General features: G+C 63.0%; 1 protein-coding gene across 3 annotated transcripts in view; it reads left to right on the forward strand.

Annotated features, from left to right (window-relative positions):
- The window catches only part of SRCIN1 (SRC kinase signaling inhibitor 1), a 68,716-nt gene that overhangs the window by 20,856 nt on the left and 32,229 nt on the right, over positions 1-15,631 (forward strand). For all 3 annotated transcript variants that reach the window (XR_009868486.1, XM_062216541.1, XM_062216540.1), the window contains exons 2-4: positions 2,946-3,247; positions 6,467-6,565; positions 12,847-12,870. Coding sequence is in view for 2 of the 3 variants with exons in the window: in XM_062216541.1 (XP_062072525.1) it covers positions 2,946-3,247; positions 6,467-6,565; positions 12,847-12,870 (425 nt within the window). In the remaining variant the exon portion in view is untranslated. The remainder of the gene's footprint in view (positions 1-2,945; positions 3,248-6,466; positions 6,566-12,846; positions 12,871-15,631) is intronic.

A 15,631-nucleotide genomic window follows, 5' to 3' on the forward strand; every position in this document is an offset into this window, starting at 1 on the left:
ACTTGGGGTGGGGGGCAGCCCAGCCCAGCCCAGCCCGGCCTCTGCCTCCGTGCCCTGGGAAGGGTTTAGAGTTCGATGTCCCCTTGTTACAGATTCCGTCCTGGGCAGCTCCCAGGAGGTAGGGGCTTTGTTTTCTGCCAGAATGGCCAGCCTGGGGCCCTCGGGGCGGAGCTGACTGAAGCCAGCATCTCCGGCCTTGGGTTCTCTCCAGAGCCTGCAGGGGGCTGAGCCGTGCCTGAGTGGCCAGGGCCCTGGCGGCCTCTGTTTCCTGAGGGCGGCCGCATGGCCCTCCCAGCCCCACTGGGGCCCTGCAGAGAGAATGGGGGCACCTGTGTACCCAGTCCCTGGCTCCTCTCCTGGGCTTCAGCTGCCTGTTCTCAGCGAAGCCAAGGATGCTGAAGGTGTGGAAACCGATTCCCAAGCTCTTCAGACGGAAGCCCTCCTCGCCACGACTCTGAGGCGATGCATTGCCTCTCCTGCTTCCTCCTCTCCCTGCGCCCCCGGCACTCACCTCCTGCCCTCCCATCGCACCGTGCCTGGGCACCTGAAGTCCACATGGCAGCCAGCGGCAGGGGGAGAGGGTTAGTCCCTGCTTCCCTCTCCCCTGCCAGCAGCACACAGCACATGGGGCTGCTCCCACGCCAGACCCCCTGCAACCGCCTGCCTCTGTGCGCCGGCTGATCCCTGGGTGCTGGGACGTGCAGACCCCAGGAGAAAGGGAGGGACCTGTGCCAGGGCTCCTGTGGGGCAGGAGACAGGGTCAGGAACCCCTCTTGGATCTGGAAGACAGAATTGGAGCCTGCCCCAGCGGCACCCACATGACCCGAGCCCTTGGCAGTGGGGAGCCTGGCTGGCTGGCATGAGGGGAGGGGGCTAGGAGGCGAGGGCAACCCCCGCCTTTGGGGCTTCTCTCCAGCTCCCAGCACTCCCAGCCTTGTCCTGGGTGTATAATTTGGATCACTCTCTGCAGCCGCTGGGGTCCAGCCACATTCGCCGGCCACCTCGGGTGGCCACAGCCCCTCGAGGGCAGTGGCTGGGCTCTCATCAAGATGGCCCCGGAGTTCCTCCATGGCAGGGGATTGCTGGCAGTGTTCACGCAGCACTTTCCCCCTTAACTAAGTCACTGTGAACTTGACAGGCTGCCTGTGTCGCTAGCACCGAGGAGCGCATCTCCCAGGTCCGTGTTCTGACTTTCTGGCTAGGAGTTCTAATCCTGAGAACTGTTAAACCCTCAAACAAAGCAGTGTTCTCCTGGAACTCCCTGCTGTGCCTCTGAACCTGGCTTTGGGGACAGCAAGAGAGGACGGTGACGGTGGTGAGGGACCCCGGAGCCGCGCCAGGGTGGGGAGAGCAGCAGGGGAGCTGGGACGTTCTCGCACTGCCCACGGCTGCTCACCAGCAGCTGTCTTCTGTTGAGGGAGGTGTGGTGGCGCAAAACCTATAGATACCGGGGTCAGATGCCACAGCGTGGGCTTGCCCCTGTCCCTCCCCGAGTCTCAGGAACCGCGTGGGAAATGACCATCCTAGCGACTCCCACCCCACTGCCGTGTTAGGAGGCTTGCGCCCCACATGGATGGGCCAGGAAGGTGTGTGTGTGTGTGTTCACGTGTGCGTGTGTGTGTGCGTGTGAAGCTGGCGGTGCCTTTTCCTGAAGTGTGGCTGAACCTCCTCTTTCTCCTGTGGTTGGGCAGGGCTGACAGTGGCTTGGCAGTCGGCCTGATGGGCAGTGGGTGTGTGCAGTGGGGAGGGGCACTGGCCATCCCTGCTGGGTTCCAGAACTCCCAGCCTGGCCCCCTTTTGCCCCGGTCAGCCTTTGGAGGCGCCTCTGTGAGTCCGGCAGGTGGGGCGCGACAGTGCCTGGGCCCACTGCAGTCCCTGCAGCCCAAGCCTAGGCTGCACGTGTGTGTGCGTGTGCGTGTGCATGTGCATGTGCGTGTGTGTGTGTGTGTGCTGCTTTGCAAGCGGCTGGTAGTTGTGGGGGTGGGGTGTACAAGGGAGATGGTGTCATCCCCCAAGGAGGGTGAGTGCTCGGCGTGGAGGACGGCAGCTCTGTGCTCAGGAACAGGGCTGGGGGAGGCCCCTGGCTCCTCCACCCTCTGGCGGTGTGGGTGGCCTCTTGGACCTCTGGGCACTCTCGGGCTGGAGGGTGAGGGCTGGCCCGGGGAGGCCAGGAGCTCGGGGCTGATGGGAACTGGGGACGGGAACCAGAGTTCCACATGGGGCCTGCACCCCCGGCCTTCTTTTTTCGCTTCTGTACTGTCCTTGTCCCCTGTGCGTCTCTTAGGGTCTGGAGCTTGTGTGTGTGTGTTGGGGGGGACCGAAGGGGTGACCTGTTCTGTCTGCTTTTTCCCTTCTTTAAGTTTGTCCCCGTCCATCTCTCACTGTCCTCTCTGTGCCAGCTCTCCTGTCTGTTCACCTGTCTGTCTTGGGGAGGGAGGGGAAGCGGGCCCTCTGCCCGACCCCGGGCCCCCTCTCCTCAGGATCCTGAAGAGCTCTGCCCTCACTGCCCGCATGGTTCCTGGCCCTGGCCCCTTCCCCAGCCTGGCCCAGTCTGGAGGAGGCTAGTCTGAGAGAGGAGGCCGGCCCTGCCCCTCTTCGGAGAGGGAGACAATGCTGGCTCCTGTGTCCCAGCTTTAGGAAGGGGGCTGGGGGTGTGGCCTGAGGGAGTCCATCTTCCACCTTCCCACCCCACTGTGGCCTTCTTTCTTCCAGCCCACAGCGAGGAGTGGGAGTGGTAGCCTGCCTTGATCCCCTCCTTTCCTCTGGGGCCTGGGGCCTTTTCCCACCCCATCCATGCTCCTGTCTCCTCCCGCCCCGCGTCGTCCTGCAGGTCCCACGGCCCCGCCTTAGGCCCACCCAGCCCCTCCCCGCAGGGCCTGGGACAGGCAGGGCAGCCCCCCGCGGAGCGCGCCATGACCCTTCCTTGGTCCTCTTCCCTCCCGCAGATCCGGAGCGGAGCAGCCCCCCCATGCTGTCTGCGGACGATGCCGAGTACCCGCGGGAGTACCGGACCCTGGGGGGTGGGGGCGGCGGGGGCGGCGGGGGCCGGCGCTTCTCCAACGTGGGGCTGGTGCACACCTCCGAGCGCCGGCACACGGTGATCGCCGCCCAGAGCCTGGAGGCGCTCAGCGGGCTGCAGAAGGCGGACGCTGACCGAAAGCGCGATGCCTTCATGGACCACCTGAAGAGCAAGTACCCGCAGCACGCCCTGGCCCTGCGAGGCCAGCAGGACAGGATGCGGGAGCAGGTGAGTGTGCGGTCCGGCTGCGGCGGGGGCAGGGCTGGGAGTCTGAGCTGGCGCTCCCAGAGCCCCCAGGCTCCCTGAGTTCAGAGGCATCTGAGGCTGAGGGTTCGGGGAGGAGCTGGGGGGCTGGCCCTTACGGTCAATGGCCCAGTTGGCCGTTTTTGGAGCCTGGGGTGGAAGTGGGCGTGGGCTCAGCCTCCAGGCCTCTGCCTGCTACCTGGGGTTGGGAGCATGTGATAGGCATGGGGCCCAGCCTCTGGAACTCAGGCTGCTTGGACAGAAGGAAGGCTTGGGAGGGAGGGGAGGAGGGAGAGGGCAGCCTGGGGGCACTGGCTGCTCCCAGCGTGGCCCTGTGTGACCTGGGCCCTGAGAAGTTGGGTCCTGGGAGCTGCGGTAGGTCGGATCTGATGGGTCCCCTGTCCCTGCAGGAATAGAGCCAAGAGGTGGGGGCTTTTACCTTCTTCCTCCCTGCTCCACTCCCCAAGACTCGCTGTGTGACTTTAAACTGGAGGCCTCCCCTCTCTGTGCGCTGGTTTCTCTCCTATGGTGACTTTGGCTTGGAGAGGTGCGGGGCTGTCTGCTGTCCTGGGTGGGATGCTTCCCCTTTGAACCCCGTCCCGCAGATCCAGGGGCTCCTGGGCGCATCGCCCACCCAAGCCCGAGCGTCTCTGTCTGTGAGCAAGTTCTATCTTTCTTGGAAGGGCCTCTGTGGCTGCTGTGTTTGGCTGGGGGGGGCCTCGGCATTGCGCCCTCCGGCAGAGGGGGGGTGGGGTGGGCACGCCCCATCAGTATCCTGTCCATCAAGCCTTGGGAGCCAGCTCCCGCTCCCACACCTGCCTGGCTGCGTCTCCCTTTTCCAGGCACTGGTGAGTTGGCTAGGGACCGGGAGGCGGCCCCCAGCCTACCCTCAGTAGGCACACTGGCACATTTCTGGTACCTTTCGATGGCCCCCGATGCACCTCCAGTTCTGCCTGCCTCTGGCCTTTTTCCAGCCCCAGCATCCTCCTGGGAGCAGGGTCCAGACCAGGATAAAGGAGAGGTGCAAATGGGATGTGGCCCTCACCCTCAGGGCTCCCCCGGCTGTGGTTTGTCCTGTGTGCTCTGGCTTGGGGAGAGGGGCAGGGACATTTGTCAGTTTCCTGGGGAGAAAGGCATCTGGTCAAGAAGGGGTTTAGAGGCGTGGAGACCAGGTGTGCAGGCCTGATCAGGGAAGGCCTCCCGGAGGAGGAGGTACCCACACCAAGCTTAGAAGGTTGAAGTCTGAACAGGCATAGAGGAAGAGAATGTTCTGGAGGGGTGTGTGTGTGTGTGTGTGTGTGAGAGAGAGAGAGAGAGAGAGAGAGAGTTGGTTTGGGGCCCACATAGAAGGTGCGGAAGGCTCAGGGTGGGAGGCAGGGGCTGGCTGGTGGTGGCTAGGAGAGCCACGGCTGTTTGTGTGGTGCACAGGAGGGGGGAGGGAGTCTGGAGGCAAAGGAAGGAGAAGAGGCAGAGAGTGGGGGAGGGGAGGAAGGGAAAGCAGTGGATGACAGGGGTGGAAGGAAGACTGAGCTGGGTTGCTGCTTCTGCATCCAGGAGGCCAGGCTAGACGGACCTGGTGACGGGGAGATGTCGGCACCTTGGAGAGAACCGGGAGGTTGCGGGAGCGGAGCGCGGGAGGTGAGCCGGAGGCGTGGGGAGGCTTTCCCAGGGATGCAGCTCAGGGCTGAGCAGTCAGCACAGTCACAGAAGTGGGAGCTGGGACCTGAGAGCGGACACCAGGCCGGAGGGGGCTGAGGAGCTGAGCGAGCTTGTGAGGCAGACGAAAGGCCTTGGAGTCGGGGCAGCAGGAGGGGGACCTGCACGTGCGAAGTCTATAGAGATGGGGGCCAGCAGGATCTGTAGGTGCACAGCGTCATGAGAGGCTGTTTTTCTTTTTAAGATTTATTTATTTATTTGAAAGGCAAAGTTACAGAGAAGCAGAGGCAGAGAGAGAGAGAGGTCTTCCATCCACTGGTTCACTCTCCAAATGGCCACAATGGCTGGAGCTGAGCCGATCTGAAGCCAGGAGCCAGGAGCTTCTCCCAGGTCTCCCACGCAGGTGCAGGGGCCCTAGGACTTGGGCCATCTTCTACTGCTTTCCCAGGCCATAGCAGAGAGCTGGATTGGAAGTTGAGCAGTCAGGTCTCAAACTGGCACCCATATGGGAATGCCAGCACTGCAGACGGTGGCTTTATTTTAAAGGTTTATTTGAGATGCAGAGTTACAGAGAGAGAAAGAGAAATCTTCCATCCGCTGGTTCATTCCCCAAATGGTCGTAATGGCCGGAGCTGGGCTGATCTGAAGCCAGGAGCTTCCTCCGGGTCTCCCACGTGGGTTCAGGGGCCCAAGCACTTGGGCCATCTTCCATTGCCTTCCCAGGCCATCAGCAGGGAGCTGGATCGGAAGTGGAGCAGCCGGGACTAGAATGGCACCCATATGAGATGCTGGCGCTGCGGGCCAGGGCTTAACCCACTGCACCACAGCAGCAACCCAACCTGTTTCCTGTGATGTGGCAGAATAATGGCCAATTTCAGGAGTGATTGGGGCTGGCAGAGGGGCGAGGAATCGGGAGCCCTGGCCACAGCCTGTCATCTGGGGAGGTTTGGCCAGAGGTGAAGGCGGCTGGGGTGGCAGCTTCCTGGGGGCACAGCTTCCTGGGGGCACGTCCGAGGGCTCCCCACCACTACAGAGCACAGCCACTCACTGTCAGACTCACTGTTCTCCTGTCACACATCCGACCCCTCGCTCAGCGTGGAATCCCGCAAAGCCACAGCTGGTTCCCTTGCCCTAAGCCTGGTGCTGGCCCAGTACCTGGGGGAAGAAGGCACGAGTGACGAGTGACGCAGAGAGGAGTGAAGAGGAGGTGGGGGGGCAGACCCTGGAGTCTCCAGGGGAGGACCTCCAGGGTAGAAGGGAGTCAGGGCGCTGCAGTGGTGGCCTGGGGCACCCGCCTCAGTGAGAAGGACGTGCAGAGTCAGAAAGGGGAGGCAGGAGCAGCTCCAGTGCCGGGGGCAGGGGCCAGGCACCGCAGCGGGTCGGGGAGCCGGGTCTCCCAGCAGAGACAAACAGCCAGAGAGACAGGGTTCCTGTTAGAGACCTGCTGCGCGCTGAGGGCCCCAGGAGTGCCCCTCCCTGCCCCAGCACCGTGCCCCAGCAGCTCCTGCCCGCGCCCCCTAATGGGGTGTCCCCCCTTCACACACACAGGTTGGCAGCTGGACCGTGGACCCCGTCTGCCTCCTCAGCTCCCTCTGCTCCCACCTCCATGGCGACTCCGCCCCCTCCGGGGCTGGCCAGCCGGCCCAGGTGAGTCACCCACCTCTGCCCCACCCCCAAGCCCACGGCAGAGTTCGCCTGTGGGGAGGAGTTTTTTTTTTTTTTTTGGAAGGGGGATAGTCACGATTTTTATTTTGCATCCTTTTCTCTTTCATGTAGAAACTCCCGTTTTCCAGAGGTCTCTGTGCCCTAGACTTCTGTCCCCCGATTGTCCAGACCCTAGCACTGCCTCCCCAAACCTGGCTAGCTTTGAGAGTGGAACTGTTTGAAAAGAATACTCAGGATTTAAAAAAAAAGTTACCCCTCTCTCCTTTAAGCAGGAGAAGCCCTGCTGTGCTATATGGGTTTTTGGGGTCTCTTATGCTCTACCCTCACCACAGACCATCTTATTCCCTGTCTGCACCCCACTCCGCCTCTGAGTAGCCCCCAGCTCTCCCAAAGGCTTCTCTTCAGGAAGTTCTGCGTGGTGTCTCTCTCCCAGCCCTCTTGCTTCCACATTTTGAGAAAGGCTTGCTGGACTAGCTCCTCCTCCCTCACCAAGCCTCAGTTTCCCCCATGGGAAGATGAGTCTCAGCAGAGGCAGGGGCACACTTAGACTATGGGGGGCTGGGCTCCCAGCTCGGACCTGGGCATCACTATGGGAGAAAAATGAGGCATCTGAGGCCCCCCAAGGGGAGGAGAGCCTGAGTCAGAGTTGCAGTGGGCAGGGGGCAGCCCCCGGAGGTCTGGCTGTTAGGAGGCGGGGGCAGGGCAGTGACCTGGGACTGCAGCTGGTAGCAAGAGCGCCCGGCTCTCCAGCACCCGCGCCTCTGGAGGACAGCGCTTGACTTCTTCAAGGGGAATCGAGAGAAGGGAAATTGCAATTGTCTCGGAAATGACAGGCCCCCAGAGCACGGGGCTCAGCCGAATGTAACCCAAGTCTAACAACAGATTGGCACGCTGGCATCGTTCAGCTCGTTCCCTTTCCCGGCTCCCAACCCCGTCTTGGCTGAACTTTGCAGAACTGGGCTGAGTCTGTCCCGCAGGCTAGAGGGCAGAGCAGGTGCATGGCGGAGGCCACAGGGGGTGGGGGCTGGCACGGGGCAGGCAGTGGGGCAGAGGAGAGGTGCCGTGAACACAGGCAGGTTCAGGGTGCCTGGGGCCGGCCTGAGCTCTTCCCCGGGTAGAGACCTTGGGGCTGTGATAGATTTAGGGTGCCGGACGGGAATGAGGCTGGACTTGGTGAGCTCAGTCTTCCCAGAGATGGTGAGGCCCAGGCCTACCCACATCTGGAGTCCGCTCTGATGGAGGAAGGCCAGTGGGAGGGGCCGTGGCCTCAGGGCTCTGTGACAATCTGGGAGAGGGACTGTGTATAGGATCTTTCATCACTGGCTCTCAGAGCTGACCCCACTCCCTGCCCCCAGCGCGGAATGCCAGGTTCCTTTTTTTTTTTTTTTTTTTAAGATTTATTTATCTATTTGAAAGGCAGAGAGAGAGAGAGAGAGAGAGCGAGGTCTTCCATCTGCTGGTTCACTCCCCAAATGCCACAAGGGCTGGAGCTGCGCCAATTTGAAGCCAGGAACCAGGAGCTTCTTCCGGGTCTCCCATGCAGGTGCCTTGGGCCATCTTCTGCTGCTTTCCCAGGCCATAGCAGAGAGCTGGATCTAAAGTGGAGCAGCTGGGGCTCGAACTGGCACCCATATGGGATGCCCGCACTGCAGGCAGAGGCTTTACCCCTATGTCACAGCGCCAGCCCCGGCAGGTTCCTTTTTGTAAAGAGAAGGACCAGAGACTCCCAGCAAAGGCCAGGGTCACACAGCAGGGCCGCATCAGAGACCATCAGGGAAACGGTGGTATCCTAGGCCTCCCGGACTGGGCTGCAGAGAGTTAAAGGGGCAGAGCGGCGAGGAGAGGCTGTGGGCTCCACAGGGGCAGTGGAGGGGCAGGAGGCAGGACACGTCCTCTCCCTCACGCCCCGCCAGGCCAGACCTTTGCGGAAGGGGCAGTGAAGAGGGCCCTGGGAGGCGTCCAGAGGTTAGCCTGGAGCCACACCATAGTCCCTCCTCCCCGGCCCCCCTTCCACTAGGCGGTCTAACCTCCCTCCCTCCTGCTGCAACCCGAGTCCCGGGCGGCGGGCCGGCGTATCGGGTGACCGCGGCGACGCAGCCACCAGCCGCCGCCGCTCCTCGGCGGGGCCGCGCCGGGGGAGGGGGCCGGGAGAGGGGATGTGCACGGCGGCGCGCCGCGCAGCGCCAGGTGGAGTCGCCGTTACCGGGGCGACCGGGGCCCGGGCCGGCGCGGCGGCGGCGGCGGCCGCTCTCGCACTGCAGCAAAGGGCACCCGCGGCGGCGGCGGCGGCGGCTGCGGAGGCGGCCGGGGGAGGGGAGCGCCCGAGAGGGTGGGAGTAGGGGGCCGCCTTCCCTCCCCCGCCCGACGCGGACCGGGGGCTGGGCTCTCCCCTCGTACACCTGTGGCCGCAGGTAAGGGGGGAACGGCTGTGAGGGCCTGTGGGGGCCGTCGTCGCTTTGAGTTCTGCGGGGGGCGCGGACACGGAGGTGGGGAGGTCCCCTCCGCGGCCCCGAGGGGCAGTCCATGGCTGGGGGGCGCGCAGGCCGTGCCGGGGTTCCCGATCCCTGAGAAACGCCCCCTCCCCGCCCCCACCGCATGAGGTGCCTTCCACGAGGGCCGGGTCCCCATCCCAAATGCGGCAGGCGCCCCCTCCCCCAACGGCGAAAGTCATGACCTTCCTGGGGTGCGCCCCCGCCCCCGGCGCCGCGCGGGGCCCGCAGCAGCCCCTCCCCCGGCCCGCGCCGCAGTAGGAAGGTAGGGCTGGGAGGTGAGGGTGAGGATCCGCACACCTTGGGGAGGGCCGTGCGGGTGCGTCCAGGCGGGAGGCTGGCGCCCGCGGGGGCGCGTTGCGTCGCCCCAGCCTGGGGGCGGGTGTTTACGCTGACTCGTGTTCACCGGAGCTGGGAGGTGGGTGTGTGCGCCGGTGCGCGCCGAGCCGGGGATCCGGGATCCGGGGTGCGGACGCTCAGGGTGTTCTGCTTCCCCGAGGAGGCTGCGGCGTCGGGGCTTGAGGTCAAGGAGGGGTCACGCGCTCGCCTGCCGGGCAGAGGGGAGACCCCGGCTTGCTCCCGGAGGGCTGGGGGAGGGGGGGAGGGAAGGAGTTGGCGGCTCCGGCGCACGGGGGAGAAGCCGCTTCGTCTTCCCACTGGGGAGATGAGGGCTCCCTGCGGCTTCCTGGGTCCCGGCAGAAGCTCCTCCTCCCCGGTTTCTGAGAGCCCAGTCCCCCGGGAGGCCGCCTTCCATCTTGGCCTCTTCCAGCCCTCTCGGCTGCCCCCTCCCGTGAGCCGCTTCCCCACAAGTGGTTGCCCCGGCAGGGGCTCTGCTGCGTAACCCTTGCTGCTGTCTCGGGCTCGCTGCTGTCGGGGTGCTGGGGAGAGAGCCCGCGCGGCCCCGGAGTGGAGGGTTTTGCTCGCGGTGGGGAGCCAGATCTCTCTGGGTCCCTTTGTGCCCTCTGCCCTCCTTGGGGGAGGGGGTGCTGGTGCCGGGAAATCGCCAGGGCAAGGGCGCTGAAGGCTGGGCGGTTAGAGACCCTCCCTCCTCCCCGGGCAGGTCCTATTGGATTGTATGTACCTGCTGTTTACCAGGCCCTGTGTCCTGCACTGTAGGGGACCAGGGGACCAGGAAAAGGGTCCTGGGAGCTGGATGGGCAGTGACTGGAAGGGTCGCACCTTAGAGGCAGGGGAGGAGCCCTGTGCTGTCAGCTGCCCAGGGCTGCCCCCAGGCTTAACAGCCGGCAGAGAGAGAGAGGGAGGGGTGGCCCTCCTTCCACTCTGGCCTCCCCCTGCAAGCATGTGGAGTTGCCGGAGCCTGGGTCTCCTTCCTGGCGGCCAGCGTGACAGGAGCGTTCTCCCGCTTTCTGGAGGGCGGTGGGAGGGCAGAGGGGCAGCAGTCACGCAGATCCAAGCCACAGGGCCCCGGGAACTCGTGGCAGCCTCGCTCATCCGTCCCAGTGCCCCAAGCGCCGGCACAGCTGCTCTTCCCTCTTCCCCCTGCACTGGGGGCTTGGCTGGCCTCTCCCATGACACTGGTGCCACCGAGTCCACACTAGTGACTGTCCCATGGAAGTGCATACCTTGGGGACCCCGGGGGCAGGCCTGATTGAGAGGGCATAGCCCCCAGCTCCCTCCCAGTCCAAGGTCCCAGAGTTCAACTGAGGCATTAATGTTGGTGGCGAAGTTAGGGGGGGGGTAGGACATCTCTGCCTCTTCTGAGTTGAGGTCACCTCTCTGACACAGGATGTCTGGGACATCACGGGCATGGGTTGGTGGTTAAGGTGGCCGGGGTACCCTGACCTGGCTGGTAGGAGCTGGGGTTGTTTGTCTGGGCCACTCATGTGCGCTGCACTGTGTGTGTGTGTCCGTGTGAACGGTGTCCGTGTCTGTGTGTGACTGACTCCGTGGGTGGGGGTTGAGGGTGTGCTTATGGCCGGGTGTGGCCCCCACCAGAGTGCTTGGGATCTCTGAGGGTGGGGCGGGTGGGCATGTGAGTGGGCGTGGTCTGTGCAGGGGCATCTCTGCTTTCCAGCGGCTGCAGAGAGCTCTCTGCTCGTGCCCCTTGGTGGGCGTGTTTTGGCTGCCCTGTGAGTGGGTTGTGGTGTCTCTACTGAGGATGCGCCTGGGAGCCGTGTGTCCTGGGGATTTGTGGGTGGTCCAGTACACTGCCTGTGCCCGTGTGAGGGTGGTGGCGGTGGGCCTTCTCTGCGGGGCTGTCCATCATCGTCATAAACCTTGCGGTGCCCTCCGCCTGTCCCCACTTGTCCACTCCTTTCCAAGGCCACAGACAGCTGTGGCTAGCACCTGCTAGCCCAGACTCTCCCTCCCTCGGCACCTGTGGGCATCCTCCGGCACCACAGGGTGGCCTGTGTGCCTCGATGATCCAGGAGCTGGCTGGGCTACACACGTTGCTGTCCCCTTCTGCCTAGCCCATGACTGTTCTGTTGTCTTTCCAAGCCAGAGCTGGGGACTGAGGTGCTGGTGGGGGCAGTCCAGGCATGTGACTCTCTCCCCAACCAAGAGGCACCTCAGGTGAAGTCTCCGTCCAGCTGTGCCCCTCCCCTCAGCCCGAGCCAACTCCTCCCTACTGTGAACACATTCGGGTGGCATAGGACTCCCTGGTGCCGTGTCCTTACCTGCACTGGGGACTCTGGATGTCCCTCCTCTCTTGCCAGTGGCTCTGAGGCCTGGGGAATCTGGTCTGCTCGTGCCAGGCACCCCAGGGCCAGGCCATCTGCTGCCTCTGTCTTCCCGCGGAGGCTGGCACCGGTCAGTAGGGTTCCCTCAGCTTTGCCAAGAGCCAAAGCTGCCCCTTCCTTGTCCCCAGCCATCTGCAAAGGCCTTCTGGTCTCTTGGGAAGGCAGAGCAGCTCCAAGTTACTGTGAATGAGGAGCCACCTTGGACCACCCACCCGTCTCTATCACCTATCCGGCCACGGGGCGATGCACAGGGCCCCGTGCTCCCCGCTGCTCCCCTCTGTTGGCCAGGGCTGCGCGGTTCCTGGTGTGATCCAGGCCTCCTTGCCCCAGCCTTACCTTGGCCCCCAGCCTTCCTCATCCACTCCCCGCCACATCAAGCTTGCTGGGGTCCCGTTCTGATCCCATGCTGCTCCACGCACACGCTCTCTGTCCACCCAATTCAGGATAAATAATTTCTCTGCATTCAAGGCTACCCATTGTCTGGCTTCAGCCCGCTTTGTAGCCCGATCTGCTGCTTCCCAGGCTGCACCTTGGCCACCCTGGGCTGGCTGGTGACTGCTCAACACACCCCCCGCCTGTCTGCCCCGCGCGCGTGCCCGTGCTCAGCACGCCTTTCCTCCCAGGCTCCAGCTGCACATTTCCCTGGAAACCCAGTTCAAATGCTGCCTCTTCTGGAACTCTTCCCTGGCAGGCCACGGCCAGCGCCATCTCTCTGACCCCTCCAGCTCTGATTTATCGCTGCCTCCATTTTCACTGTGTCTCAGGGGTTCCCCAGTCGTGGTCATCTCTGCCTTTTCCTACTTGTAACTCTCTGGGGGCAGTTACTGTAGTTAGCATGTATGGCCTGCAAACATCTGGAATGTTCTCTCCTGCCCCCGCCAGCAAGCCTGGAGCCTGCAGCAGGGTGTTCCAGGTCTCAGGAGAGGTACTAGGCATCACTTCCTGTTCCCAGAAGGGTAGAGGGCCCATGTCCCAGGGCTGAGCACTGAGACCCAAGGGTCTCTAACCCACCCCTGCCCCTCTTTCCCCTCTCAAGCCCCCTCATAACCATTTCTTCTCTTATTTCCATCAGCAGCCAAACTACTGGAGTTTCAAGGTCAGTGTGTGATGCTTCCGCTGCCGTGACATTGCATGTGCGCTCCCTCCTCTGCCCCCGCCCCGCCCTTGCACATGCTTTGCACCGGGGCGCGCGTCTGCACGGACACCACCTGGTACGGCCATGGGCCTTGGGCCTGAGGCTGCTGCTTTGGGAGAAGCTGGGGTGCACCTGCCAGGGGCCTGTGGATCCAGAGTGGGAGTCTGGGCCACCCCTGCTGGAGGTGTGGGCTGAGATGCTCCACGCCCAGGCTTTCTCGGCCCACCAGGGGCACTCTGGAATTCGAGGGGCTCCCTGACATTTCCCCCAGCCTGAGGACATTGCTGGCTCTGAGGCAGGGACCAGAATTCATGATCCTGTTCAGGGCCTTGTTCTCTGAACTCGAGTTTCACCTCCCAGATGGGCCCTGGCACTCCCTTTTTATTTATTTTTGAAAAAACTTAATTATTTGAAAGGCAGAGCAACAGAAAGAGAAGGAGAGAGGGAGGGAGAGGGAGAGAGAGAGGGAGGGAGAGGGATCTTCCCTCCTCTGGTTCACCCTCCAAATGATCCCCAGAGCCAGCTCTGGGCCAGGCCAAAGCCAGGAGCCAGGAATTCCATCCAGGTCCCCCACATGGTGGCAGGGGCCCAAGCACTTGAGCCATCACACGCTGCCTCCCACACACATTACCAGGAAGTGGGGTTGGAAGTAGAGTAGCTGGGACTTGACCCAGCAGTCCGATATGGGATGCCAGTGTGCCAAGTGGTGGTTTAACACCAATCCCTGTGACTCCCTCTTTAAACTCCTCACCATGGGGTGATGGCAGCTGGTCAGTGCCAGGAAAGAGATTTAGGACCCTGCAGCCCCAAACCTGTTGTCCACATGGAGGGCTAAGCTCTGAGGGGTCCCCCCTGCTTCTTCTGGAGTTGGGCCTGTCCAGAGTTCAGAGCTGTGTCCCCCCCACCCCGCCACCAGTGACACCCTGCTGACCCCGGGGAGCTCCCTCCACATCTCCTTCATCATGCCTGGCGTGCAGGCTCAAGGCTGAGCGACCGAGTGAGACTGCTGCTCATGCACCAGCGTCTCCAGCGTCTCCGCCCCTTGAGCCCCTCTTCTCCCGGCCTTAGTGCCTGGGGGTGGGAGGCACGGCCCCGAGCGTCTTGCTGGCATGCCTTCTGCCAGGGCACTGCAGTAGGGACTCAACGGCACCAGTTGTAGCTGCTACGGAGGAGGCAGGAAGGTGTGGAGTCCCATGCCTGAGCCCCAGACCCAGGCTGCCTGGGGGTGAATTCCTGTCCCCTGCCCCTAGCGTGGAGACCCAGGAAAGGTCTGTCACCCTCCGGGCGGCTTCTCCTCTGTGAAGTGGACAATGCGTGGTGGAGTGGTTGTGGAGATAGGATGCATGTCCTGGGCACCGTGTCCGGCTTGGAGTGAGCCCCACAGGGTAGCTAACGTCACAGCTGCCAGTCATGGGTGCCGGCCCGAGTCCCAGACCTGGAAATTCAGAGCCCCTCGGGAACTTGTCAAAAACTTAGAAACCCAGGCCCTGGTCCCCTGGTTTGCCAGAAGCGGGGTCTTGGAAAGAACGTTTCCAAGGGCTCCAGGAGGTTCTTCAGAGCCAGGTGTGAGCGCCCCAGCCACGGTTCCTCTGCCTGCACCTGAGCAGGAGTCGCCCCTCCGGTGGCAGGTGCTCCGGCCTCCCAGGTCTCTGGTTTCTTCTCTTGCTGTCTCCCTCACGGTCAGGAAGTCTTCTAGGTGTCTGACTTTCCTCTGCCCCCAGTCCGGGGATGGAAAGAGGTGCTAACGGGCTTTCCCTCTTCTCCAGGAAGTTTCTGTAAAAGCTGTGGGGACGAGAAGGTGCTGTGGGGCCAGGACAGAGCAGGGCGTGGGGACGCCTCTCCTCCCAGGCTCCTGCCTCCTCAGCAGCACAGCCCTGCTCTCCTTCATGCAGCTTCACTTCCTTCTCCTTTTTTTTTTTTTTAAGATTTATTTATTTATTTGAAAGGCAGAGTTACAGAGATGTGGGTGTATGTGTGTGTGTCTTCTATCCGCTGGTTCACTCCCCAAATGGCCGCAATGGCCAGAGCTGGGCTGATCTGAAACCAGGAGCCAGGAGCTTCTTCTGGGTCTCTCATGCGGGTTCAGGGGCCCAAGGTCTTGGGCCATCTTCTACTGCTTTCCCAGGCCATAGCAGAGAGCTGGATTGGAAGTGGAGCAGCCGGGACTTGAACTGGCGCCCATATGGGATGCTGGCACCACAGGCAGCAGGTGCCTGTGGGGACCACAGCATCGATCCCTCTTCTGTCGTCTTGCTGCCACCTCACTGTGCCCCTTCCTGGCACTGTGGTCGCCACCCACGTTGCATTCCTGCTGCTGCCTCATCCTGGCACACCAGCCTGGAAACACTGACCTTTCAGTTGCCTGGCAACCCCGTGACCACCAGACCAGACCTTTTCCCCACACTGCCCAGGAGCTCCTCGCCCTTCAGCTGGGGCTGAGGGCCAGAGAGGGGGCACAGGCTGGCACTGGTGGCCTGCTCAGAGCTGAGCCGTGGCTCTAAGGTCCGGCCACAAGCACGCCCCAGCTGATCCAGTTCTGTGCTGTTCCCCTCCTCCCAGGAACCATGCTCACCTCCTGGCCGAGGCATTGCGAAAGCCCTGCGGAGCCCCCAGATCTGACCTTCTGCCTCCCCAGGGTCTCAAGGTCACCATGGGGACCGCGGGGTACACTGCCATTGCAGGAAGATGCTGTTTTTTGAGAAATCTAATCCAATTGGAACAC

Source organism: Lepus europaeus, chromosome 18 (genome assembly GCF_033115175.1).
Source record: "Lepus europaeus isolate LE1 chromosome 18, mLepTim1.pri, whole genome shotgun sequence".
Classification (NCBI taxonomy): domain Eukaryota; kingdom Metazoa; phylum Chordata; class Mammalia; order Lagomorpha; family Leporidae; genus Lepus; species Lepus europaeus.